This window comes from Leptosomus discolor, chromosome 21, assembly GCF_034619465.1.
Source record: "Leptosomus discolor isolate bLepDis1 chromosome 21, bLepDis1.hap2, whole genome shotgun sequence".
Lineage (NCBI taxonomy): Eukaryota > Metazoa > Chordata > Aves > Leptosomiformes > Leptosomidae > Leptosomus > Leptosomus discolor.
The window spans coordinates 5,996,837-6,024,724 of NC_141411.1; the positions used below are offsets into that span (position 1 = coordinate 5,996,837).

At 68.8% G+C, this 27,888-nt stretch overlaps 1 protein-coding gene across 1 annotated transcript in view; it reads right to left on the minus strand.

The window, feature by feature from the left end:
- CELSR2 (cadherin EGF LAG seven-pass G-type receptor 2) overlaps positions 1 to 27,196 on the minus strand; it is a 43,408-nt gene extending 16,212 nt beyond the window's left edge. The window contains 21 exon segments of the mRNA XM_086476386.1: positions 1,027 to 1,276; positions 1,813 to 1,956; positions 2,782 to 2,965; positions 4,158 to 4,367; positions 4,508 to 4,602; positions 5,521 to 5,622; positions 7,963 to 8,146; positions 8,269 to 8,389; positions 9,474 to 9,615; positions 10,878 to 11,052; positions 12,218 to 12,331; positions 12,435 to 12,620; positions 13,672 to 13,838; positions 13,933 to 14,058; positions 14,978 to 15,141; positions 16,144 to 16,301; positions 17,012 to 17,100; positions 18,103 to 18,218; positions 19,164 to 19,386; positions 21,229 to 21,873; positions 24,028 to 27,196. Of these exon segments, the coding sequence (XP_086332512.1) occupies positions 1,027 to 1,276; positions 1,813 to 1,956; positions 2,782 to 2,965; positions 4,158 to 4,367; positions 4,508 to 4,602; positions 5,521 to 5,622; positions 7,963 to 8,146; positions 8,269 to 8,389; positions 9,474 to 9,615; positions 10,878 to 11,052; positions 12,218 to 12,331; positions 12,435 to 12,620; positions 13,672 to 13,838; positions 13,933 to 14,058; positions 14,978 to 15,141; positions 16,144 to 16,301; positions 17,012 to 17,100; positions 18,103 to 18,218; positions 19,164 to 19,386; positions 21,229 to 21,873; positions 24,028 to 27,190 (6,758 nt within the window). The 5' untranslated portion in view covers positions 27,191 to 27,196.
- Between the last annotated feature and the right edge of the window lie 692 nt (positions 27,197 to 27,888).

Here is a 27,888-nt window from a genome sequence, read left to right on the forward strand (position 1 = left end):
ACCCCACAGATGCCCTCCCTTGCCCTGGCACCCCATGGGCACCTCCCCAGCACCCCACGGGCACCCCCTGGCATCCGCCCATCTCCCAGCACCCCATGGGCACTCCTCCCAGCACCCCCCCATCTTCCAGCACCCCATTGTCACCTCTCCAGCACCCCCCATCTCCCAGCACCTCATGGACACCTCCCCAGCACCCTCCCATCTCCCAGCACCCCATGAGCACCCCCTGGCACCCACCCATCTCCCAGCACCCCATGGACAACCCCCCCAGCACCCCCCCATCTTCCAGCACCACATTGCCACCCCTCCAGCACCCCCCATCTCCCAGCACCCCCTTTCCCGAGGATGCCCCGGGGACACCCCCTGTCCCCATTGCCCCACCACCCCACAGATGCCTTCCCTTGCCCTGGCACCCCATGGGCACCCTCCCCAGCAATCCCCCATCTCCCAGCACCCCCTCATCTCCCAGCACCCCACGGGTACTCTCCCCAGCACCTTCCATCTCCCAGCACCCCATTGCCACCCCTCCAGCACCCCCCATCTCCCAGCACCCCACGAGCAACCCCCTGGTACCCCCCCCATGTCCCAGCACCCCATTGCCACCCCTCCAGCACCCCCCATCTCCCAGCACCCCACGAGCAACCCCCTGGTACCCCCCCCATGTCCCAGCACCCCATTGCCACCCCTCCAGCACCCCTCATCTCCCAGCACCCCATGGGCACCCTCACCCCAGCACCGCCTCATGTCCCAGCACCCCATGGGCACCCCCCATCTCCCAGCACCCCATTGTCACCCCTCCAGCGCCCTCCATCTCCCAGCACCCCATGGACACCCCCTGGCACCCCCCCATCTCCCAGCACCCCATGAGCATCCCCTGGTACCCCCCCATCTCCCAGCACCCCATGAGCACCCCCTGGTACCCCCCCATCTCCCAGCACCCCATGGGCACCCTCCCAGCGCCCCCCTCCCATGCCCCCGCTGACCCCCGGTCCCTGTCACCCCCTGGTCCCTGTCACCCCCGGTCACCTGAGGCTGCGCTTGTCGCTGTCGTACTGCTGGGGCAGGAGCCCGGCCAGGGTGCGGTAGATGATGACGCTGGCGATGGCCTGGCCCTCGCCCAGAGCCGGGTGGCGCTTGTGGCGGGTCACCAGGGTCACCTCCTCATCCTCCTCCTCCTCCTCCTCCTCCTCTGCAGCATCTTCCTCCTCCTCCTCCTCCTCCTCCTCCTCCTGCCCGTCTGCACCCTGGGGTGGCTGCCCGTGCCCAGCCGAGGGGTCTGGGGTGCGCGGGTGGGGGGCCGGCATGATGCTCCGCCAGCCCCACGGCCACACCAGTGTCCCCAGCCCTGCCAGCCCCACGGCCATACCAGGGTCCCCCCCCAACCCTGCCAGCCCCACCCTGGGGTCCCCAACCCCGCCAGCCCCATGACCATACCAGGGTCCCCCCCCCAACCCTGCCAGCCCCACCCTGGGGTCCCCAACCCCGCCAGCCCCATGGCCGTACCAGGGTCCCCCCGACCTGGCAAGCCCCGCTGCCACATTGGGGTCCCCAGCCCTGCCAGCCCCATGCCAGGGTCCCCAGTTGTGCCAGCCCCATGGTCAAAGGAGGGTCCCTCCCAATCCTGCCAGCCCCACACTGGGGTCCCCAACCCTGACAGCCCCACGGCCATGCTGGGGTCCCCCATCACCCCGCCCACTCCCCAGCTGGGCCAGCGTCCCCAGCCCTGCCAGCCCATGGCTGTGCCAGCGTCCCCTCCTCCGCCTGTGCCAGCCCCCCCAAACCCCGTCCCCCCATTCCCCCCCCGGGACTCACGCCTGCCCTCGGGGGGCCGGAAGACGCTGTCGGGCAGGATGACGGTGGTCTCCAGGTCGGGGGGCTTCTCCCCCCGCAGAGCCTCGTAGCGCGGCAGCCGGGCACCCGCGAAGCTGCCCTTGTCCAGCCGCACCACCGACACCACTGGGGCACCGTGTCACCCGGGGGGCCTGGCACCCCGTGTGCCTGGCACCCAGGGACTCCAGCACCCACAGACCCTGGCACCCATGGACCCCAGCACCCACAGACCCCAGCACCCACAGACCCCAGCACCCACAGACCCCGGCACCCACAGACCCCGGCACCCACAGACCCCAGCACCCATGGACCCCAGCACCCCGTGTGCCCAGCACCCACTGACCCCAGCACCCACAGACCCCGGCACCCACAGACCCCGGCACCCACAGACCCTGGTGCAGGTCCCTGGGTACGTGCCCCCTGGCACACACGTGGCAGCACCCCCGTGCACACACACAAGCGTCCATGGTGCTGGGCACACGTGTGTCCCCTGGGCACATGCAGCCCCGTGTCCCCTGGCACATACACATCCCCCAGGCACACACACGCCCACAAGCCTGGTCACACGCATGTCCCTGGTCACACACATGTCCCCATCCCTTGGCACACAGGGACCCACGACCCTGGGCACACACATGCCCGTGCCCCCAGGGGCGCACCGCCTGTCCCCAGGCACACATGTGTTCGTGGTGGCACACATGTCCCTGGGCACATGCATGTCCCCACGTGCATGTGTGCCCATGTCCCCAGGCACACGCATGTCCCCAGGCACGCACATATCCTTGGGCACACACACGTCCCCTGGGTGCATCCCTGTCCCCAGTACACACGTCCTTGGGCACACGCCATGTCCTCTGAGCACACACGCTCCCTCGCACGCACACGTCTCCCAGGCGCACACGTGTCCCCTGGGCACATGCGTGTCCCCATCCCCGGGGGGTCCCCGCTCACCGATGTTGGGGGTGACGATGGTGAAGGGGCTGAGGTAGGTCTGGGGCATGTTCTGGGCCAGGGCGCTGGCGTAGTCCTCGAAGTGCTTCAGCAGCCAGGCCGTGCCCCCCTCCGTCTGCTGGATCAGCTCCCAGTGCCGCTTGTTACTGGTGTCCAGTAGCGCGCTGCCCACCCGCAGCAGGTTCTGCCGGGACCCGCCGGGTGCCCGTCACCCTGGCATCCGGGCAGGGGTTTTCCCCTCCCTCCCTTCCCTGCGAGGCTCTGGGGGGGGCCTCAAGTTGAAGGGGGGGGGGGGGGGTGTGCCCATCACCCTGGCATCTGGGCTCCTCCACCAGCCCATGCTCCCCTGTGCATCATGGCATGGGGGGGGGGGGGGGGGCACCCTGGCACTGCCAGCCAGCCCTGGCCATGCCCCTGCCCCAGCAGGCACCTCCCCCCTTACGAAAGAGTGCCCATCACCCTGGCCTCCAGCCTCCCGCACCAACCCCCCCACCAGGGTGCCCGTCACCCCAGCATCGGAGCTCCTGCACCAGCCCAGGCCCCTCTGCAGCTCAAGGCACGGAGGAGGTGCCCTGGCACCCATGCGGGTGCCCATCACCCCGGTGTCCAGTCTCCTGCGCTCCTGACGTGGGTGCCCATCGCCCTGGCATCTGGCCTCCTGCACCAACACCCCCTTCCCCAGGTGGGTGCCCAACACCCCAGCATCTGGTCTCCTGCACCAACACCTGCCACCCCACGTGGGTGCCCACCACCCTCGCGTCTGCCTCCTGCACAACCAACCCCCTTCCCACATGGGTGCCCCCCACCTAGGTGTCTGGTCTCCCGCACCAACACCCCCCTCCCCACATGGCTGCCCATCACCTTGGTGTCTTCCCTCCTCCACCAACGCAGGTGCCCATCACCCCAGCGTCTCGTCTGCTGCACCAACACCCCTCTCCCCACATGGGTGCCCACCACCCTGGCATCTGATCTCTTGAACCAACAACCCCCTTCCAATGTGGGTGCCCACCACCCCAGTGCCTGGTCTCCTTCACCAACACCCCCTTCCCCACATGGGTGCCCACCACCTCAGTGTCTGGTCTCCCGCACCAACACCCCTCTCCCCACATGGCTGCCCACCACCCTGGCATCTGATCTCCTGCACAATCACTCCCCTTTTCACATGGGTGCCCATCACCCTGACATCTGGTCTCCCGCACCAACACCCCCCTTCCCCACATGGCTGCCCATCACCTTGGTGTCTTCCCTCCTCCACCAACACCTCACGCAGGTGCCCATCACCCCCCACCCCCCCCGCCCCCGGCACCCCTTCTCCCTCCCCCAACACCCCCCCTTCCCCCTCCGCGGGCGCCCCCCGCCCCGGTGCCCGGCGGCACCTCGGTGAAGTGGACGTCCTGGGTGGCGGCGAGGCGGAAGCCGCGCTGGGCGCTCTCGTGCTGGAGCAGGCGGCTGGCCAGCCGGTACGCCAGGCGCAGGTCGCTGCCGAAGTAGGCCGCGGTGCGCCGCGTGGCGTCGTGCAGCTGCAGGGCCACGCGCCGCGACTGCGCCGGGTCCAGCGCCGACTCGTTGCGCGCCAACCGCTCCGCCTGCCCGGTGCCACACGTTGGGGGTCACCTCGGCGGCGGGGGGGGGTGGGGGGTGTGGGGTGTGGGGTGTGGGGTGTGTGTCACCAGCCCCGGTCCCACGCGTGTGTGGGTCCCCGTCCCCGCCCGCCATGGAGGCTCACCCAGGCGCGGAGGGCGGCGAAGGCCAAGGAGCTGCAGTTGAAGAGGTTGGGGGGCAGCCAGCCCTTGTGCTCGTCGCAGTGCCGCACCGCCGTGCCTGCGGGGAGGGGGACCCGGCGGTGACGCCGCGGGGTCGCCAGCGCTGCTCCCGCTCCGGCGGGGACACCGACGGGTCACCCCGACCCTAGCTCTACGCCGGCAATGCCGCCGCGGTGTCACCTCCCCCCTGCCGAGGCCCGTCCCGGCTCTGCCACCACTATGCTCTGTCCCAGCAGTGCCACCGCGGTGTCACCATCCCTATAGCCCATCCAGCAGTGCCACCACGCTGTCACCCCCCCCCTCTCAGCACCATCCCAGCAGTGTCACCACCACATCATTCCCCCCAAGCCCCACCCCAGCTCTGCCACCACCATGTCACCCCAAAGCCCTGTCCCAGTGGAGCCACCGTGGTGTCACCACCCCTATAGCCCGTCCAACAGTGCCACCGCGGTGTCACCCCCTCTCAGCTCCATCCCAGTGATGCCACCACACTGTCACCCCATTCCAGCTCCATCCCAGCAGTGCCACCACCACATCTTTCCCCCCAAGCCCCACTCCAGCTCTGCCACCACCATGTCACCCCCCAGCCCCGTCCCAGTGGAGCCACCATTGTGTCCCCACCCCTATACCCCATCCCAGGAGTGCCACCGCAGTGTCACCACCCCTATACCCCATTCCAGTAGTGCCACTGTGGTGTCCCCACCCCTATACCCCATCCAACAGTGCCACCGTGGTGTCACCTCCTCTCAGCCCCATCCCAGCGATGCCACCACAGCATCACCCCATCCCAGCTCCAGCCCAGTGGTGCCACCACCGCATCACCCCCCCTGCCCTGCCCCAGCAGTGCCACCCCGGTGCCCCCTCCAAACCCATCTCAGTGGTGCCACCACGGCGTCACCCCCCTGACCCCATCCCTGCCGTGCCACCGCGGTGCCACCCCCCGCCCTGTCCCCACCCCCCCCACCCCCCCACCTACCGGTGGATCCCTTGGGGCAGGGGGCAGCGGCGGGCAGCCCGAAGCGGGTGCGGGGCCACCAGATGCTGGCCTCGATGGCACGGGGACAGCTGTCGTAGTTGACTGCGGGGCAAGGCAGCGCGTCACGCCAGGGTGACAGGAGGGACACCCAGTGACTGGCGCCCAGGGTGGCACAGAGTGACAGGGTGATGGCAGTGGCACCCGGTCGCTGGCACCCAGGGTGACAGCAGGGTGGCAGACAGCAAGGAGGGTGAAAGCAGGGGTGACACAGGGTGACAGTAGGGTGACAACAGTGGCACTTGGTTGCTGGCACTCAGGTGACACAGGGTGACATAGGATGGCAGCAGGGTGGCAGAAGTGGCACCCGGTCACCGGTACACAGGGTGACAGCAGGGTGACACAGGGTGACAGCAGGGTGACAGTGGCACCCAGTCGCTGGCACACAGGGTGAAAGCAGGGTGACAGCAGGGTGACAGAAGTGGCATCTGGCCACTGGCACACAGGGTGACACAGGGTGAAAGCAGGTGCCAACGGGTGCCAGCAGTGTCACCCAGTCACTGGCACACAGGGTGGCAGCAGGTGACAGATGTGCACCCTGCCACTGGCACCCAGGGTGACCCAGGGTGCCAGTAGGGTGCCAGCAGGATGCCAGTGGCACCCAGGGTGACCCAGGGTGGCAGCAGTGTGACAGCAGGGGCACCTGGTCACCAGCACCCAGGGTGCCAGCAGGGTGCCAGTGGCAGCCAGGGAAACCCAGGGTGACAGCAGTGTGACAGCAGGGGCACCCGGTCACCAGCATCCAGGGTGCTAGCAGGGTGGCAGCCGGGTGACAGTGGCACCCAGGGTGACACAGGGTAACAGCAGGGTGGCAGCAGGGTGTTAGTGGCACCCAGGGTGACACAGGGTGACAGCAGGGTGACAGTGGCACCCAGGGTGACACAGGGTGATAGCAGGGTGGCAGAAGTGGCACCTGGTCACCAGCACCCAGGGTGACACAGGGTGAAAGCAGGTGCCAACGGGTGCCAGCAGTGTCACCCAGTCACTGGCACACAGGGTGGCAGCAGGTGACAGATGTGCACCCTGCCACTGGCACCCAGGGTGACCCAGGGTGCCAGTAGGGTGCCAGCAGGATGCCAGTGGCACCCAGGGTGACCCAGGGTGACAGCAGTGTGACAGCAGGGGCACCTGGTCACCAGCATCCAGGGTGCTAGCAGGGTGGCAGCCGGGTGACAGTGGCACCCAGGGTGACACAGGGTAACAGCAGGGTGGCAGCAGGGTGTTAGTGGCACCCAGGGTGACACAGGGTGACAGCAGGGTGACAGTGGCACCCAGGGTGACACAGGGTGATAGCAGGGTGGCAGAAGTGGCACCCGGTCACCAGCACCCAGGGTGACACAGGGTGAAAGCAGGTGCCAATGGGTGCCAGCAGTGTCACCCAGTCACTGGCACACAGGGTGGCAGCAGGTGACAGATGTGCACCCTGCCACTGGCACCCAGGGTGACCCAGGGTGCCAGTAGGGTGCCAGCAGGATGCCAGTGGCACCCAGGGTGACCCAGGGTGCCAGCAGTGTGACAGCAGGGGCACCCGGTCACCAGCACCCAGGGTGCCAGCAGGGTGCCAGTGGCACCCAGGGTGACCCAGGGTGGCAGCAGTGTGACAGCAGGGGCACCTGGTCACCAGCATCCAGGGTGCTAGCAGGGTGGCAGCCGGGTGACAGTGGCACCCAGGGTGACACAGGGTAACAGCAGGGTGACAGTGGCACCCAGGGTGACACAGGGTGATAGCAGGGTGGCAGAAGTGGCACCTGGTCACCAGCACCCAGGGTGACACAGGGTGAAAGCAGGTGCCAATGGGTGCCAGCAGTGTCACCCAGTCACTGGCACACAGGGTGGCAGCAGGTGACAGATGTGCACCCTGCCACTGGCACCCAGGGTGACCCAGGGTGCCAGTAGGGTGCCAGCAGGATGCCAGTGGCACCCAGGGTGACCCAGGGTGGCAGCAGTGTGACAGCAGGGGCACCTGGTCACCAGCACCCAGGGTGCCAGCAGGATGCCAGTGGCACCCAGGGTGACCCAGGGTGCCAGCAGTGTGACAGCAGGGGCACCTGGTCACTGGCACCCAGGGTGACCCAGGGTGCCAGCAAGGTGCCAGCAGGGTGCCAGTGGCACCCAGGGTGCCAGCAGTGTGACAGCAGGGGCACCCGGTCACCAGCACCCAGGGTGCCAGCAGGGTGCCAGTGGCACCCAGGGTGACCCAGGGTGGCAGCAGTGTGACAGCAGGGGCACCTGGTCACCAGCACCCAGGGTGCCAGCAGGGTGCCAGTGGCACCCAGGGTGACCCAGGGTGCCAGCGGGGTGGCAGAAGTGCCACCCGGTCACCAGCACCCAGGGTGCCAGCAGGGTGACCCAGGGTGGCAGCAGCACCCGCTGGCCGTCACCCACCTTCGCAGCCGCTGGCCGTCACCTCGGCGAAGGGGTTGTCGCAGCGGTCGCAGTGGCGGCCGATGACGCCGGCCTTGCAGGGACACTGCCCGCTGGTGCCATCGCAGCGGCGGGACAGGGACCCCGTGGGGTAGCACTCGCAGGGCAGGCAGGCGTCGCTGCCCGCCGGCCGGTAGTGGTTCTCCTGGGGGGGACACAGGGGGGGTTCGGGGGTGGCACTGCCCCCCGGGGCCACCACGGGCGCTGGGGGGGTGGTGGTGGGTGCCCGCTGGGGACGGGGACGGGGAAGGGGACGGGGACGGTCACCTTGCAGCGACACTCGCCCGTCGTCTTGTTGCAGTCGGGGTCGAAGCCCTTGGTGACGTCGCAGCTGCAGGGGCCGCAGGTGGGGTGGCCCCACCACCCCCGGGGGCACGGCTGCGCCTCCCTGCCGGGGACACGGCGCGGGGTGGCACCGCCTGGCACCGCCACCCCGCCCCTTGCACGGCCACCATGGCCCCTGCATGGCCACCATGGCCCCCACACGGCCGTGCCCCTTGCACACCCATCATGTCCCCTGCGTGGCCACCATGTCCCTTGCGTGGCCACCCCGCCCCTTGCACGGCCACCATGGCCCCTGCATGGCCACCATGGCCCCCACACGGCCGTGCCCCTTGCACACCCACCATGTCCCTTGCGTGGCCACCATGTCCCTTGCGTGGCCACCCCGCCCCTTGCACGCCCACCCTGCCACCTGCATGAGCGTCGTGCTCTCTGCACGCCCGCTGTGCCCCCCATGTGCCCCCCATCCCTTGCACACCCACTGCGCCCGTCCCATGCCCACTATGACACTCGTGCGGCCGCTGTGCCCACCCTGCCCCTTGCACACCCACCCTGCCCTCCATGTGCCCACTTTGCTCCCTTGCACACCCACCTTGCACACCCACCCTGCCCTCCATGTGCCCACTTTGCTCCCTTGCACACCCACCTTGCACACCCACCCTACCCCCATGTGCCCACCCTGCCCCTTGCACACCCACCCTGCCCTTTGCACACCCACCCTGCCCTCCATGTGCCCACTTTGCCCCCTTGCACACCCACCCTGCCCTCCATGTGCCCACTTTGCCCCCTTGCACACCCACCTTGCACACCCACCCTGCCCTCCATGTGCCCACTTTGCCCCCTTGCACACCCACCCTGCCCTCCATGTGCCCACTTTGCACCCTTGCACACCCACCCTGCACACTTGCATGCCCACTGTGCCCCTTCGCACGCCCACCCTGCCCTCCATGTGCCCACTGTGCACTTGCACACCCACCCTGCCCCTTGCACACCCACCCCGCCCTCCACGTGCCCACTTTGCCCCCTTGCACACCCACCCTGCCCCCTCGCACACCCACCCTGCCCCTCGCACACCCACCCTGCCCTCCATGTGCCCACCCTGCCCCCTTGCACACCCACCGTGCCCCCTCGCACGCCCACCCCGCCCAGCCCGTCGCACTCGCGCGTGCCCGTCCCCCGCTGCCACTCACTTGTGCTCGCAGTAGGGCCCGAAGTGGCCCTGGGGACACTCGCACGTGTAACCGTGCGCCGCGCCCGGCCTGCGGGCACAGGTGGCCGGGGACTGGCAGGGGTTGAGGGCACAAGCGCTGACGCAGCTGTCACCGAAGTAGCCTGGGCACGAGGACGGGCACGGTTGGGGACATCGGGGGAGGGGGGACACACGACACTGGGGAGGGTGGCGGTATCATGGGGGGCGTGACAAGGGGGTGGCAGCACCCAGGGAGGGGGGCAGTGCTCAAGTGACAGTGACAGGGAGGGTGGCAGTGCTCTAGGGACAGTGACAAGGGGGGTGGTGGCCCAGGGAGGGTAGCAGTGCCCTGGTGATGGTGACAGGGGTGGCAGTGCCCAGGGAGGGTGGCAGTGCCCTAGGGACAGTGACGAGCGGGGTAGTGCCCAGGGAGAGTGACAGTGCCCTGGTGACAATGATGGGGCGGGAGTGCCCAGGGATGGTGGCAGTGCCCTGGGGACAGTGACAGGGATGGTGGCAGTGCCCTGGGGACAGCGATAAGGGGCGTGGTGGCCCAGGGATGGTGGCAGTGCCCTGGTGACAGCGACAGGGGTGGCAGTGACCAGGGAGGGTGGCAGTGCCCTGGGGACAGTGGCAAGGAAGTGGCAGTGGCAGTGCTCAGGGAGGCTGGCAGCACCCAGGTGAGAGTGACAAGGGGGTGGCAGTGCCCTGGGGACAATGGTGGTGGGGGAGTGACCAAGGGGTGCCCTGGGGACAGTGGCAAAGGTGGTGGTACCCAGGGGAGTGTGACAAGGGGGTGGCAGTACCCAGGGAGGTTGGCAGCACCCAGGTGACAGTGATGGGGAGGGGGTGGTGGCAGTGCCCTGGCAACAGTGACAGGGATGATGGCAGTGCCCTGGGGACAGCAGCAGGGGTGGCAACGCCGAGGGAGAGTGACAGTGCCCTGTGGACAGTGACAAGGAAGTGGCAGTGCTCAGGGAGGTTGACAGTGACAGGACCGGGTGGCAGTGCCCTGGGGACAACGACTGGGTGGGGAGTGACCAAGGAGGGTGGCAGTGCCCTGGGGACAACGACTGGATGAGGAGTGACCAAGGAGGGTGACAGTGCCCTGGGGACTGTAACAGAGGTGACAGCGCCCAGGGAGGGTCACCAAACCTTGGGGGCTGTGCTGCGGGGGGGGGGGGGGGGGCTGTCAGTGCCCGAGTGACAATGACAGGAGGGTGGCAGCACCCTGGGGACAATGACAAGCAGGGTGGCAGTGCCGGGGGTGGCAGTGCCGGGGTGACGATGCTGGGGGTGGCAGTGCCGGGGGGCGGGGTCGGTCCCGCGGGGGGGGGGGGGGTGGGGGGGGGGTGTGCGGGGGGTGTGTGTGTGTGTGTGGCAGCGCGGGGTGTCCCCGGCTCACCCGGGTGACAGCGGCAGGAGAAGCTGTCCCAGTCGTCGCTGCAGTAGCTGTGGGGGGGGCAGGGCCCCGAGTCGCAGGGGTCGGGCAGGGCGCAGCCCCCCTCCACGTTCACCCGCGCCGCCTGCGCCACGCTCAGCGCCACCGCGCTGGCCGCCGTCTCGCCCACGCGCACGCCCTGCGTCACCGCCGCTGGTCACCCCGCGCCGGGCACCCCCCGCCGGGCACCCCCCGCTGGGCACCCCCCGCTGGGCACCCCCCGCTGGGCACCCCCCGCTTGGCACCCCCCCGCTGGGCACCCCCCCGCCGCCGTGCCTCAGTTTCCCGCGCTGCAACCCGGGATCCCCCCGCCCCCGCCGGCCGTGCCACCCCATAACCCACCCCGTGCCCGCCTCCCTGTCCCCGCGTCCCCGCTCCCCGTCCCCTCCGTGTCCCAACGCCCTGTGCCCACGGCCCCCGCTGCTGTCCCCACGCCCCGCACCCCCGTAGCCCCCTGCCCCTTTGCCACCACCCCTGTGCCCAAATACCCCACGGCCCCGCGCCTTGTGCCCGTCCCCACGTCCCCACATGCAGCCGATGTCCCCTGCCCGTTATGTCCCACGCCCCCACGTCACACACCCATATGCATGTCCCTGTGCCCCTGTCCCCATTCAGTGTCCCCATCCCTGTGTCCTGTGCCCCTGTCCCCGTGTCCTTAACCACGCCCTGCACCCATGTCCCCATGCCCATACCCATGTCCCCCACCGCCATGCCCGTGTCCCCACACCCTGTGCCATGTCCCCAAACCCTGTGCCCATACCCATCCCTCCACATCACCATGCCCATGTCCCCATGCCATGTCCCCATGCCCTACACCATGTCCCCAAGCCCTATGCCCATGTCCCCAAGCCCCATGCCCCCACCACCATGCCCATGTCCCCACGCCCTGTGCCATGTCCCCAAACCCCATGCCCATGTCCCTGTGCCCGTACCCACGCCCCACACTGCTGTGTCCATGTCCCCAAGCCCTACGCCCACGTCCCTGTGCCCCATGCCCCCCCACCATGCCCATGTCCCCAAACCCCATGCCCATGTCCCTGTGCCCGTACCCACGCCCCACACTGCTGTGTCCATGTCCCCAAGCCCTACGCCCACGTCCCTGTGCCCCATGCCCCCCCACCATGCCCATGTCCCCATGCCCTATGCCCATGTCCCCAAGCCCCATGCCCCCCACCCCACGCCCATGTCCCCACGCCCTCCACCACGTCCCCAGGCCCGTACTCCCCCCACCGCCCCTTTGCCACCACCCCTGGGCCCACAGCCCCAGTGCCCCCCCGCCCCCCGCCGTGCCCGTGTCCCCGTACCTGCAGGCAGCCGCGGAAGCCCTGCTCCACGGTGCCACCGTCGCCCGCCAGCCCCCCCACGCTCAGCGTCCGCAGCCGCAGCCCCTGCAGCTCCCCGGCCACGTCGGCCACCGCCTGCGGGCGCGGAGACACCCGTGGGTGCCACGGTGCCACGCACGGCGGGAGCGAAGCGGGCTGCCCGCCCTGTGCCTCAGTTTCCCCCCGCCGCCGGGGGTACCTGGTGGCGGCCGTAGTCGAGGGCGAGGAGGAGGAGGGTGGCGGGGGGGGCCCGGCCGGGGGCCCCCCGCAGCTCCAGCTGGAGGTGGTGCCAGTCGCCGTCGTTGACCTTGGCGTTGGGCAGCCGCAGCCAGGCCAGGCGGGTGCCCCCCTGCCAGACGCCCGCCTCTGCCTGCCCCTCGCTCAGCTGCCGGGGGGGGGACACACACACACACGTCAGTGACCCTCCAGCACCCCGGGGATGGGGGGGGGGGGACAGCCCTGGCACTGGCCCCCGCCCTCGGTCATCTCCCCCCCCCCCACCCAGCACTGTCCCCAGTGGAACAGTGGTGTTACCTGCCCCCCCGCAAGGGTAGCACCCCCCTGGCACTGCCCCCAGGGTAATACACCCCATGTCAGTACCCTCCCCCCCCCCCCCGGGGCACTGCCTCTTATGCCAATAACCCCCCAGGGCAATAACACCCCCCCCCCCCCCCCCCAGGGCAATAACCCACCCTGGCACTGCCCCCAGGGAAACACCCCTTGTGCCAATACCCCGATGCCAATAACTGCCCCCCCCAGGGGCAATACCCTTTATGTCAATCATCCCCCCCCGGCCATAACCCCCCCGGGGCAACACCCCTATGTCAAACACCCCCCCAGCCCGGGGCAATACTTCTTATGCCAATAACCCCCCATGGCCATAATCCCCCCCGGGGCAATACCCCTATGCCCCCCCCCGCCGGGGCAATGCCCCTTATGCCAATCCCCCCCATGGCCATAACCTCCCCCAGGGAAATACCCCTATGCCAATACACCACTCCCCCCCCCCCCCCGGGGCAATACCCCTTATATCAATCCTCCCCCCCCGGCCATAACCCCCCCGGGGAAATACCTTTTATGCCAATAACCCTCCCCAGGGCAATAACCACTACACCAATTCCCCCCATGCCAATCCCCCCCCCCCCCATGGCCATAACCCCGCCCCCCCCAGGGGCAATATTTCTTCTGCCAATAACCCCCCCCCAGGGGTAATACCTCTTATGCCAACCCCCCACCCCCGGGGCAATACCCCTTCTGTCAATCCCCCCCCCCCATGGCCACAACCCCCCCGGGGCAATATCTCTTATGCCAATAACCCCCCCCCCGGGGCAATAACCACTACACCAATTCCCCCCATGCCAATCCCCCCCCGCCCATGGCCATACCCCCCCCCCCTCCCCGCCATGCCCCCCGCCCCATCCCCCCACGGGGCAGACCTGGAGGGTGAGGGTGGCGCGGGGGCCAGCGCTGGCCCGCAGCAGTAGCCCCCCGGGGTGGCGGGTGCGGAACATGAGGGCCAGGTGCCAGGGCAGGGTGACGGGCAGCGCCAGCCCGCTCCAGGACACCCGGCTGCTGCCCAGGAACCGCTGCGGGCTCGCCATCTCTGCGGGCAGACGGGCCGTGAGGGGGGCCTGCTGACCCCCCACACCCCCCCCTCCATGCCCACCTTGGTGTCCCCATGTCCCCCACCCCGGTACCTTCCTGGCAGGTCTTGCCCCCGAAGCCCAGCGGGCAGCGGCAGCTGAAACTGTCCCACTCGTGGACGCAAGTGCCACCGTTGTGGCACGTGCCGGCGTCGCACAGCGTCTTCTTGGCAGGGCAGCCTGGAGGTGGGGGGGTGGGCACGGGGGTCGCACCGCCCCCCCCGCCCATCAGTCGGGACCCCTGCTCGTCCCCGTGTCCCCCCCCCCCCCCCCCAAGCCAGCCCCACGGCGTGGGGTGCCCCAGCCCCGTGTCCCCCCTGCCACGGGGGACACGCAGACCCTCAGGCACCGTGTCCCAAGCCCCATGGTGCTGGCACAGTGCCACCCCCAGACCCCTACCCAGCCCCACACCCTGGCACCCCGCTGGCCCCATATGGTCCAGTCCCACCCCCCCAGAGGGCCCAGAGACCCCCAGGCACTGCCCCAGCCCCACGTGCCCTTCATCGCCCTCCAGCCCTGGCACCCCCCCAATCCCATGGCCCCACGCCCAGGGGACACAGCCCCCCATCCCTCTGGACCCCTCCATCCAGCCCCACAGCCCTGGCACCCCCTAACTCCATGTCCCCCACACCCCCACATCCAGGGGGCACCCCCTAACCCCATACCCCCACCCCATGCCCCGGGGGGCTCAGGCTCAACCAGCCCCACAGCTCTGGCACCCCAAACCCCACTCCATGTCCCCACGCCCAGGGGACACAGACCCCCATCCCCCTGGACCCCCCTATCCAGCCCCACAGCCCTGGCACCCCCTAACTCCATGTCCCCCACACCCCCACATCCAGGGGGCACCCCCTAACCCCATACCCCCACCCCATGCCCCGGGGGGCTCAGGCTCAACCAGCCCCACAGCTCTGGCACCCCCTAACTCCATGTCCCCCACACTCCCACATCCAGGGGGGACAGCCCCATAGCCCTGGCACCCCCTAACCCCATACCCCCACCCCATGCCCCGGGGGGCTCGGGCTCATCCAGCCCCACAGCCCCGGCACCCCCCACCCCAGGGGACACAGCCCCCCAGGCCCGGCCCGTGCCCCCGCACCGGGCAGGGTGCCGTTGTTGGCGATGAAGGCGGCCATGTCGATGGGGCGCTGGTCGATGTGGAGGTGCCGCATGCACCCCACGAAGTGCCGGCTGCGGATGGGGAAGCTCTCGGGCAGGGTGGGCACCCCGCCCAGCAGCAGCGGCCCCGTCAGATCCAGCGACCTGCAGCACCCGCCGTCACCCATGGGGACCCCACGGGACCCCAAGAGACCATCACCCCACCACCCCACTCATGGGGACCCCAAGGGACTCCTCAACCATGGGGGCCCCCAAGGGATGCCTGATGCCCCCCACCCACCCATAGGGACCCCAAGGGATCTCCACCCCATGGGGATCCCAAGGAACCCCCAAGGGATCATCCCACCCGTGGGGACCCCAAGGGACCCCCAAGGGACTCCTGACCCATGGGCACCCCACAGGACCCCAAGAGACCATCACCCCACCACCCCACTCATGGGGATCCCAAGGGACGCCAAGGGACTCCTGACCCCTTCAAGGGATGCCTGATGCCCCCCCACTCGCCCATGGGGACCCCAAGAGACTCCTCACCCCACTACCCTACCCAGGGGATCCCAAGAGACCTGCCACCCGTGGGGACCCCAAGGGACCCCCAAAAGATCACCCCACCCATGGGACCACCTCCAAGAGACCCCCCACCCCACCACTCTACCCATGGGGATCCCAAGAGACCTGCCACCCATGGGGACCCCGAGAGACCCCTCACCCATGGAGACCCTCAAGGGATATCTGAAGCCCCCCACCCACCCATGGGGACCCCAAGGGATCTCCCCCCCCATGGTGACCCCAAGAGACACCCACCACCCTACCCATGGGGACCTCAAGGTACCCCCAATGGACTCCTCACCCACGGGGACCCTCAAGGGATGCCTCATGCCCCTCACCCACCCATAGGGACCCCAAGGGATTTCCCCCCCACGGGCACCCCGAGGGACGTCCCCACCCATGGGGATCCCAAGGGACCCCCAAGGGACCCCCCACCCATGGGGACCTCAAGGGAACCCCCTACACCTCCTCACCCAAGGGGAACCCCACCCCACCACCCTACCCATGGGGATCCCAAGAGACCTGCCACCCGTGGGGACCCCAAGGGACCCCTGAGGGATCTCCCCACCCGTGGGGACCCCAAGGGACCCCCCCCCTTACTTCTTGCTGCCGGACTGGGTGCCCTGGGCGGCGCAGGAGTAGTTGCCCAGGACGGGGCCGAAGCGCAGGGCCATGCCGGTGTCGCAGTCGTCCACTGTCACCACGGCCACCTTCTGCTCCGAGGGGCCCTGGGGCAGCCCCGACCGCCCCAGCACCGGCTGGGGGCAACGCCGGAGCCGTGGGACCCCCTGCTGCCCCCGGCCCCGCAGCCTTCATCCCGCTCCTCAGCCTCCCTCTTCCCTCCTGCCCTGCTGCCTTCCAGGCCCCCCAAACCGCCCCCCCCACTCCCCCATCCCTTCAGCCCCCCAAATCCCCGCCCTGCTCCCCTTTGCCCCTTCTTCTTCCATCTCCTCACCCCCCTCCCTTCTCCCCTCCAGACCCCCACCCTGCCCCTCCATCCCCTCTTCTTGTCCCCCCAAAACCCCTCCATCCCTCCCTCCCCTCTTCCTTCCACCCCCCAACCCCCCACCACTCCCCCTGTCCCTCAACCCCCCCCCTCCATCCCCCCAAACCCCCTCTCCGCTCCCCTCCATCCCACCATCCCCCAAACCCCTCAAACCCCTACCCCACTCCTCTCCATCACCTTCTACCTGCACCCCATTCCCCTCATCCCCCAAACCCCCACCCTCCAGCCCTCCCTCCCCTCTCTCTCCATCCCCCCAAAACCCCCACCCCACTCCCCTCCATCCCTCTCTGTCCCCCCAAATACCCTCCCTGCTCCCCTCCAGCCCCTTTCCCCCCAAATCCCCCCCACTCCAGCCCTCAGCTCCCTCCAGCCCTCAGCCCCCTCCCTCCAGCCCCTCTTTCTCTGTCCCCCCAAATCTCACCCTGCTCCCCCCTCCCCTTGCCCCCCCCGCGGTGCCCCCACCTTGTTGTAGTAATGGAGCTGGACCCGGTGCCACTGCCCGTCGCTGACACCCCCCGGCACGAAGGGGGACACCGTGGTGGTGGTCTCACCTGCGGGCACCAGCGGTTGGGCAGCGGGCACGGCCCGGGGAGGGGGCACGGGGTGGGGGGAGCAGAGAGAGGGGGGTGGCAGGGGCGCAGGGTCAGGGCTGGGATGCCCGGGATGCAGTGCCAGGCAGTGCCAGGGATGTGACACCCGGGATGCAGCGCCAGGACACAGTGCCAGGGACATGATGCCCGGGATGCAGTGCCCGGCAGTGCCAGGGATGCTCTGCACGGGATGCAGTGCCAGGATCCGGTGCCCAGGATGCATGTGTGGGATGCAGTGCCAGGGACGCGACACCCGGGATGCAGTGCCAGGGCTGTGTTACCCACGATGCGGGTCAGGGATGCCGTGCCAGGCAGTGCCAGGCAGTGCCAGGGACATGACACACGGCACGCAGTGCCGGGGACGTGATGATGCCCAGAATGCTATGCCCGGGATGCAGTGCCCGGCAGTGCCCGGGATGTGACACCGGGATGTGACAGCCGGGATGCAGTGCCAGGCAGTGCCCGGGATGTGACACTGGGATGTGACAGCCGGGATGCAGTGCCCGGCAGTGCCCGGGATGTGACACTGGGATGTGACAGCCGGGATGCAATGCCAGGAAGCGCCAGGCAGTGCCGGGGACGCTCTGCATGAGATGCAGCGCCAGGATCCAGTGCAAGGGACGTGATGCATCAGATGCAGTGCCAGGCAGTGCCAGGGATCCGGTGCCAGGGATGTGACACACGGGATGCAGTGCCAGGACACAGTGCCAGGGACGCTCTGCACGGGATGCAGTGCCAGGATCCAGTGCCCAGGACGGATGCACGGGGTGCGCTGCCAGGGATGTGACACCAAGGATGCAGTGCCCGGCAGTGCCCGGGATGTGACAGCCGGGATGCAGTGCCAGGACACAGCGCCAGGGACAAGATGCCCGGGATGCAGTGCCCCCACGCGATGTGCCACCAGGGACGTGACACCCAGGACGCGTGTGCTGCCGGGGCCGCGGTGCCGGGCAGTGCCGGTACCTGCCGAGAAGGTGAGCTGGACCTGCTCGCCCACGATCTCCAGCGCCACGAAGTCGTGCTTCTCGTTGAAGCGCCCGTTGTAGAGCAGGAGCCCGTCCCGCTCCTTGGTGGCAAACCTGGGGGCGAGGGGGGCGAGTGCCAGGCTCTGCCCATCGCCCCCCCCCAGCCCCCCCCCAAGCGTGCCCCGCCACCCCGCAGCGTTCCGGCCTGCCCCGCGCCCCGTCAGCTTGGGATACGTTAGCACCCGTCCCCTCCCTGCCCCACTGCCCCCACGGGGTGTCCCCCACCCCATTGCCCCCACGCCAAAGGGTCACCCCGCTCCCCATTGCCCCCACCCTGTGCCCATGGGGCACCCGTCACCCCATCAGGTGATGCCAAGAGGGCGCCCATCTCCCCGTCTCATGCCCATGGGGCACCCATCACACCCCCCCCCCCCCAAAGGATGCCCATGGGACCCCCATCACCCCACACCCCATCACCCCACCCAATGCCCATGGGATACTCATCACCCCACACCCCATCACCCCAGGTGATGCCAACGGAGCACCCATCACCCCTCACCCCAAAGGATGCCCATGGGACCCCCATCACCCCACACCCCATCACCTCAGGTGACGCCAAGAGGGTGCCCATCACCCCACACCCCAGCTCATGCCTACGGAGCACCCACCACTCCACACCCCAAAAGATGCCCACGGGACCCCCATCACCCCACACCCCATCACCCCAGCTCATGCCTACGGAGCACCCACCACTCCACACCCCACCCACCCAATGCCCATGGGACACCCACCACCCCACACCCCATCACCCCAGCTCATGCCCATGGACCACCCATCACCCCACACCCCAAATGATGCCCACGGGACCCCCATCACCCCACACCCCATCACCCCACCCAATGCCCATGGGATACTCATCACCCCTCACCCCAGGTAATGCCCATGGGATGCCCATCACCCCACACCCCACCACCCCAGGGGATGTCCGTGGGTTCCCCTTCACCCCCCCCCTCATCCCCCGATGCCCACGAGCCCCCCTCGCCCCCCCCCGGGGCTCACGTCAGGGCGAGGGTAAAGTGGAAGCGCTGGCGGAGGCCGCGGAAGGTGAGGAAGGAGCGGGGGGGGAAGCTGCGGGTGCTCATGGTGCAGAAGGGCTTCTCGTAGTGCCCGGGGGGGCACTGGCAGCGGAACCCCCCCACCAGCAGGTTGAGGCAGGTCCCCCCGTTGCGGCAGACCCCCGGGGTGCAGCGGCCCCCCCGGGCGCTCAGCTCGCAGCGTTCCCCTGCGTGAGGCCCAGCTGGCACCCAGCACCATGCCCAGGGTGCCAGGCACCCCCGGCACCCCCAAACTGGGGGAGGGTGGGGATCCCCTCTCCCACCAACCCCCCCATCAGCTCCGCAGCAGCTTTATCCCCAGCTCCATCACCGTGGCAACCACCTCCCGTTGCTGTGGCAACCGAATCAAAGCCCCCCCCCCAACATCCCCTCCCCCACCAGCTGGCACACCCCCCCACCCGGGGGGGGGGCTGGGGGTGCCAAGGAGTCCCCAGGGCGGGTGAGGGCTGTCCCCAGTGCCACCAGTCTCCCAGTCACTGCAGTGTGTCCCCTCAGGTTGTGGTGGGGGGCAGATGGCTGGGCCACCACGATGGGGACAGGGTGTCCCCCTGCCCCAGGGTGTCCCCAAGGCTCTGCCCTCCCCCCAGCAGTGTCCCCCTCTACCCCCCACCGACCTCCTGCAGGGACCTCACTGGGGTGGAGGGACAGAGGGGACAGGGAGAGGGGACGAGACATGGAGGGTGATGGGAGGACGGGGAGGGGGACGCAAGGGGACATGGGAGGGGGTGAGGGAGGGGGACTAGGGAGAGAGGGTGGAAGGAGAGGGGTGGGGTGGGGAGAGGAGGATGGAGAGATGGAACAGAGGAGGAAGATGAAGGTGTTGGAGACAAAGGAGAGGAGGGATGGAGGGATCGAGGAGGGACAGGCAATGGAGGATGGCTGGCAGATGGACAGCTGAGGAGGAGGATGGAGGGCTGAAGGGGAGCAGGATGAAGGGATGACCACGATGGATGGCGGAAGGCCAGCAGAAGAAGGGACAGATGAGGAAGGCTGATGAGGAATGGGATGAAAGGTGGATGGGGATGGATGATGGAGGACTGGAGTGGGACAACGAGATGATGGGGATGGACGATGGAGGGACACTAGAAGGGACAGACCATGGAGGGCTAAAGGGGAGCGGGATGAAGGGGTGATGGGTGCAGACGATGGAGAGCTGAGGAAGAGGTGGATGATGGAGGGCTGAGGGGGGTGGGGTGAAGGGATGTTGGGGGGAAGGATGATGGAGGGATGGATGACAGGCAGCTGAAGAGGAGGAGGAAGAAGCAGGGATGACAGGGATGGATGACGGAGGGACAGCTGAAGAAGGGGTAAATGCGGGGGGAGCTGGTTGAAGGGATGATGGGGATGGTCAACGAGAGGAAAGGATGGACGGATGGATGATGGAGGGCTGAAGAGGAGCGGGATGAAGGGATGATGGGGATGGATGATGGAGAGACAGCCAAGGAAGTGGTTGATGAAGAGCAGCTGAAAGAAGGGGTGATGGGGATGGACACCAAGAGGATGGGATGGGAGGATGGATGGATGGATGGAAGGATGGATGGATAGAAGGATGGATGGATGGATGGATGGATGGATGATAGAGGGCTGAAGAGGACCCAGCTGAAGGGATGACGGAGGATGGATGGATGGATGGATGGATGGATGGATGGATGACGGAGGGCTGAAGAGCACCCAGTTGAAGGGATGATGGAGGATGGATGGATGGAAGGATGCATGGATGGATGGATAGATGGATGATGGAGGGCTGAAGAGGACCCAGCTGAAGGGATGATGGAGGATGGATGGATGGATGGATGGATGGATGGATGGATGGATAGATGGATGACGGAGGGCTGAAGAGGACCCAGCTGAAGGGATGATGGAGGGACAGCCAGGAAGCGGTAGATGAAGTGGAGCTGGCTGAAGGCACGACAGGGACGGACACCAAGAGGACAGGATCACAGCCGGAGGGCCGAGGGGGACAAAGTGACAGCCGGGACGGCCGAGGCAGGGAGGCGCCAGGCTCTCACCGGTGAAATCCTCGTGGCACTCGCAGGTGTAGCCGCCCTCGCGGCTCCGGCACCGCCCGTTGCTGCCGCAGGGGCTGGAGTAACAGAGGTCAATCTCCGTCTCGCAGTAGTCGCCGGTGAAGCCGGGCGGGCAGCGGCAGCGCAGGCCGGTGACGGGGTGGATGGGGCGGAAGAGGATGGTGTCGGAGGCGAGGAAGGGCGCGGAGCTGTCGAACTGGAGGACGGAGACGCAGCGCATGTAGTTCTCGCAGGGCTCGCGCAGGCAGATGTTGTCGTCGAAGGGCAGGACCCGCTGGGCCGAGAGGGCGGCCAGCAGCGAGCGGTTGAGGTAGAGCCGCTCCTGCAGCTCCTCGGAGGAGAAGAAGCGGGCGCCGTGCCCCGAGGCGGGCAGCAGCACCGAGAGGCTGACGTTGAGGATACGGGCGGTGCCCACGTCCGTGTCCGTCTGGATGTTGAAGAGGACGACGCGGTGGCGGGGGGTGGCCAGGACGGCGGCCACCCCCTCCAAGAAGCGGCTGAGCAGCGGGGAGAGGAACCGCTCCTGGGACATGTCGGCCAAGCGCAGGGTGATGCTGTTGCTCAGCATCTCGTCCGTGATCACCGTCACCCGCAGCGTGCACTGGGCCGTCGCGCTGTGGACCCCATCTGCGGGGGGGGGGAGGGGGGGGGGAGGTGGGACACAGGGGTCAGTGACAGCGCTGGCCACCGCAGGAGGGGGATGGCGGGGGCTATGGGGCACCCATCCTGCTTGGCCACCGTGGGATGGGGACAGCGCTGGTGATGGGGTGCCCATCCCACCCAGCCGCTTCAGGATGGGGCTGGTACTGGCTATGGGGTGCCTGTCCTGGTGGCCACTGTGGGATGGGGACAGTGACGGCTATGGGGGGCCCTTCCTGGTGGCCACCACAGGATGGGGACGGTGGTGACTATGGGGCACCCATCCTGCTTGACTACCGTGGGATGGGGGTGGCGGGATGGGGGTGGAGGTGGCTATGGGGTGCCCGTCCTGGTGGCCACCATGGGATGGGGGTGGCGGGATGGGGGTGGGGGTGGCTATGGGGTGCCTGACCTGCTTGGCCACCATGGGATGGGGACAGTGCTGGCTATGGGGCGCCCATCCTGGTGGCCACCGTGGGATGGGGACAGCGCTGGCTATGGGGGGCCCTTCCTGGTGGCCACCGCAGGATCGGGACGGTGGTGACTATGGGGCACCCATCCTGCTTGGCCACCGTGGGATGGGGGTGGCGGGATGGGGGTGGAGGTGGCTATGGGGTGCCTGTCCTGGTAGCCACCATGGCATGGGGACAGTGCTGGCTATGGGGCGCCCGTCCTGGGGGCCACCGTGGGATGGGGACAGCGCTGGCTATGGGGGGGGCCCTTCCTGGTGGCCACGGCAGGATGGGGACGGTGGTGACTATGGGGCACCCATCCTGCTTGGCCACCGTGGGATGGGGGTGGGGGTGGCTATGGGGTGCCTGACCTGCTTGGCCACCACGGGATGGGGACAGCGCTGGCTATGGGGCGCCCTTCCTGGTGGCCACCGTGGGATGGGGACAGCGCTGGCAATGGGGCGCCCATTCAAGCAGCAGCACTTGGGGGGCACGTGAGGTGGAGCAAAGGCTCTGCCCGGCACTGGGGCACCCACCTTCCTCCTCCGCCTCCTCCTCCTCCTCCTCCTCCTCCTCCTCCCAGCCGGGACGAGGGGCAGCAGGACGTGGGACAGATGGAGAGCGGGCGGTGGGCGGACAGATGGACAGAGGGAGCGTGGGGGGGTGGCCGGGGGGAGGGAGAAGGGGGTGACGCTGGGGGGGGATGTGGGGGGGGTGACAGGGGGCAGGGGCTGCCCGGTGGCCCGTGGCCGGTGGCCGGAGGGGGGGGTTGCCATGGCTGCGGCCGCGGGGGCCCAGCTATGGCCGGACCCTTTGTTCCCCTCCCGGCTGCCCCCGCGCTGAGGGGGGGCACAGCCCGGGCATGGGGGGCTCCCTGCCCCCCATCCTTTGTGCCCTGGGCCCCCCACCCCTCCTTTGTGCAGCTGGTGCAGGGACCTCAGCCCGGGGCGGGGGGGGGGGGGGGCTGGGGGGGGGGCGTACGGGGGGCGATGGGGGACACGTGGCTGGGGACAAGGGACATCACGACATGGCCCGTGACTCAGTTTCCCTTCCCCCCAAATACAAGCGTTGGGGCCTTCTGGAAACATGTGTCGAGGGGGCCAGGATCCCCCCCCCAAATACTGCATTGGACCCTGGCCCCCCCCCAAAATTCACCCATCGGGCCCTCCATGACATGCACATAAGGGTACAGGCCCCCCCCCCCCCCCCCCGCACACACCAAGCTCTGCCCCCCCCAATGCACATACAGGCCCTGCGCCCTCCCAAAACACACATGGTGGGTCCTGCCCCCCCCCCCCCCCCAAACACACATACCAAGGTGTCAGGATCCCCCCCAAATACACACATGGGGTCCTGCCCCCCCAACCCCTGCTACAGGGTCCTGCCCCCCCCCCCAAATAGGCACTGGGTATTGGACCCCCCCAGACACCCCAGGGCTGAGACTAGGGTTGGGGAAGCAAAATGGGGTGCTGGGGACCCCGACTGCCTCCAGCTGGGATGTCTGAGGCAGGAGGGGCACAGCATCCCCATCACCCCTCCCCCAAATCTGGAGGAGGCAGCGAAGATGGGCTGATGGGACCCCAAAACACCTCCAGAACCACATAGAAAGGGGGGGGTGTCACCCACGAGGGCTTCCCCAGCCCCAAACCTCGGACCTCCAAGCCACCCCACCCCAGCACGGGGGTCTTACCCGAGACGGAGACCCTCATGACGGCCTCCAGCGGGCGGTTGTTGTCCAGGGCGGGGCTGAGGCGCAGGTCCCCGCTGCGGGGGTCCAGCAGCACCAGGTTGAGCTCGTTGCCCTGCTCGAAGGCGTAGGTGAGGCTGTCGGAGACGTCGGGGTCGTAGGCCGGAATGCGGCCGATGACCCCCCCGGGGAAACTGCCCGAGCGGTTGGTGATGTAGTTGTTGAAGAGGATCTCAAAGTTCTTGAGTTGGGGGCTGTTGTCGTTGGCGTCGCGAAGGCGGACGTGGACGGTGGCCCGGCTGACCAGGGGGGCCGAGGTGGCTTGGACCACCATGACGTACTCGGCCTTGGACTCATAGTCCAGGTCGGCCAAGGCGGTGAGCTCGCCGGAGAAGATATCCAGCTGGAAGACCTCAGGGATGTTGCCCTCCACGATCTGGTACATAATTTGGGCGTTGGTGCCCTCGTCGGGGTCGGTGGCCGTGATCCGGGCCACCACCAGCCCGATGGGGCTGTTCTCCTCCACGAAGATGTCGAACTCGTCCCGCTCGAAGACGGGCGGGTTGTCGTTGACATCCAGCACCGTCACTTGGATCTCCACCGGCGTCCGCTTGGCCGGGATCCCCTTATCGACAGCGAAGGCCCTCAGGGAGTAGAGCGGCACGTTCTCCCGGTCCAGGCGGCGCAAGGTGCGGACGATGCCCGAGGTGGACTCGATGATGAAGTCGCCGTCCCCATCATCGCCCCCTTGGAAGGTGTAGAAGACCCTGCCGTTGAGCCCCGAGTCACGGTCGGTGGCAGAGACCTGGAGGACACTGGTGAAGGCGGGGACGTCCTCGTAGACGGAGCCCTGATAGGAGTCACGGAGGAACTGGGGCGCGTTGTCGTTGACGTCGCTCACCAGGATCTCCAGGTAGGTGGTGTCGGACTTCTGCGGGATGCCGTTGTCACGCGCCGTGATGGCCAGGGTGTAGGACACCTGGTCCTCGTAGTCCAGCTCCATCTGGGTGGTGACGGCCCCCGTCTCGGGGGCGATGCGGAACTGGGGGATGCTGTCCTCCATCAGGTAGGTGATGCGGGCGTTCTCCCCCGTGTCCTCATCCGTGGCGCTGATGACCACCACCGTGGTGCCCACCGGCCGGTCCTCATTGACGTTGACGGTGTAGTGGGAGCTCTGGAAGACAGGTCGGTGGGTGTTGGCGTCGGTGACGTTGACGACCACCTGGGCCGTGTCCTGGCGGGTGCCGTCGGAGGCGGCGATGGTGAGGAGGTACTGCCGCTCCAGCTTGTAGTCCAGGGGCAGGGCGAGGGAGATGAGCCCGCCGCCGCTCTGGCTGGTGATGGAGAAGCGGTTGCGGGTGTTGCCGCTGGAGATCTGGTAGGTGATGACACTGTTGGCATCGCGGTCGACGGCAGAGACGGTGAGGACGCTGGTGCCCACCGCCGCGTCCTCGTTCAGGCGGGCGCTGTACTCCCGTTGCGTGAATTCGGGGCTGTTGTCGTTGACGTCCAGGACGGTGACGCTGACGCTGGCCGACGACGCCATGGGGGGGTTACCCTGGTCCTGCGCCTCCACCCCGAAGCTGTAGAAGTCCATCACCTCCCGGTCCAGCTCAGAGGCCACCACGATCCACCCGGTGCTGTTGTTGATGGCGAAGGGGAAGCCGGAGCCGGTCTCCAGGAGGGTGTAGACCAGTCGGCCGTTGTCACCCGAATCGGCGTCGATGGCTTGAACGTGGATGACAGAGTAACCCACCGGGACGTTCTCCAGCACGGTGGCCTGGAAGGGCGTGCTGACAAAGATGGGGGCGTTATCGTTGACGTCCAACACCTGGACGGTGACCAAGCCGCTGATGTTGGAGAGGGGCGGGCGGCCGCCGTCCTGCGCCCGGATCCGCAGGGTGAACTCCTTGCTGACCTCGTAGTCCAAGGGGCTGACCACGTCCAGCGCGCCCGTCTGCGCGTCGATGTAGAAGTGCCCGCGGGTGTTGCCGCTGACGATGCTGTAGTGCACCAGGGCGTTGCTGCCCTTGTCGCGGTCGGTGGCCGTCACCCGCAGCACGGCCGAGTTGGGCGCCACGTCCTCGGGGACCTGCGCCACGTAACGCTTCTCGCTGAACTGCGGCGCGTTGTCGTTGTCGTCCTCCACGGCGATGCGGACGGTGGCCGTGGCGCTGCGGGGTCCCGGCTCCTGGCCCTGATCCGTGGCCTCCACCAACAGCTCGAAGGCCTCCACCGCCTCGCGATCCACGGGGCCGCGGGTGCGGATGACGCCCGAGCGGGGATCGATCTCGAAGACCTCGTTGGCGCCGCCGGCGTTGAGGAGGCGGTAGAGGACGTTGGCGTTGGGACCGGCGTCGCCGTCGGTGGCCCGCACCGTCAGCACCTCGTAGCCCACCTCCAGGTTCTCCCGCACGCTCTCCCGGTACTCGGGCTGCTCGAAGGTCGGGTCATGGTCGTTGGCATCGCTCACCGTCACCGTCAACGTGGCCATGGCGCTGCGCCGGGGCGTCCCGTGGTCCACCGCCGTCACCCGGAACACGTGGGTGCTCTTGCTCTCGCGGTCCAGGGGGGCGGCGGTGGTGACGGCGCCGGTGACGGGGTCCACGGCGAAGAGGGCGTCGGAGCGGCTGTCGAAGAGGGCGGCCATGCCGTAGCGCAGCCGGCCCGCCTCCCCCTCGTCAGGGTCCACCGCCGTCACCTGCGTCACCGGCGTCCCCGCCGGCCGGTTCTCCGCCACCGAGGCCTGGTAGCTGGAGGGCTGGAACTGCGGCGCCGTGTTGGGGCTGCGGCGCTGGCGGGAGCGGCTGCGGGTCACGGGGCTCCTGGTGGCCCCCGTGGTCAGGGCGGCCCCAACATCCCCAGTGTTCATCGTCTCCCCAGTGCTCCTGGTGTCCCTGGGGACCTTCCCAGTCTCCCCAGTGCGTCCAGTATCTCTGGCATTCCCGGGGACTTTCCTGGTGTCCCTGGGGACCTTCCCAGTCTCCCCAGTGCGTCCAGTATCTCTGGCGTTCCCGGGGACTTTCCTGGTGTCCCTGGGGACCCTCCCAGTCTCCCCAGTGCGTCCAATATCCCTGTTGTTCCCGGGAACTTGGGTGCCCCCAGTGTTCCCAGTGTGCCCAACACCCCTGGTGCTCGTCACGTCCCCGGTGCTCCCAGTGTCCATGGGGACGTTGGTGGCCCCAGCATCCCCGGTGCTCCTGGTATCCCCGGTGCCTCCAGCGCTCCCAGTGCCTCCAGAGCCGCCGGTGCCTCCAGAGTCCCCGGTGCTCCCGGTGCCTCCATGGCGTTCGGCGCCCCCGGAGCTCCCGCTGCCTCTGGTGTCCCCGCTATCCCCGGGGCTCCCGGTGCCGCCGCCGCCTCCTTGGCCCCCTCCGCCGCCGATGCCTCTGTCCCCGCCGCCGATGCCTCTGTCCCCGCCGCCAGCGCCGGTACCCGCTGCGTTCCCAGCGCCGCCGCCCCCGGCGCCGCCCGCGGCCGCGAAGGGCCCGGCGCCGCCGCTGTCCCCGGTGCCGCTGAAACCGCCGGTGCTCGGGAAGGGCCGCGCTCCGCCGCTGTCCCCGGTGCCGCCGGCACCGCCGCTGTCCCCGGCGCCTCCGCGGGGTTGAAGCAGCGGCAAGAGCTCTCCGGGCGAGCAGGTGCCGGTGCCGGTGGCGGGTCCCGGGGGCGGGCGGCGGGGCTGGCCCGGCGCGGGCAGCGGCAGCAGCAGCAGCAGCAGCAGCAGCAGCGGCGGCGGCGGCAGCAGCGCGGCCCCGCGGGCGGGCGGAGCGCCCATGGCGCGGTGCGGCCGCTGCCGCCGGTGCCCGCTGCGCCCCGCGCCGCCGCCCGCGCCCCTCCCGCCGCCCGCGCGCGCCCGCCGGGGCG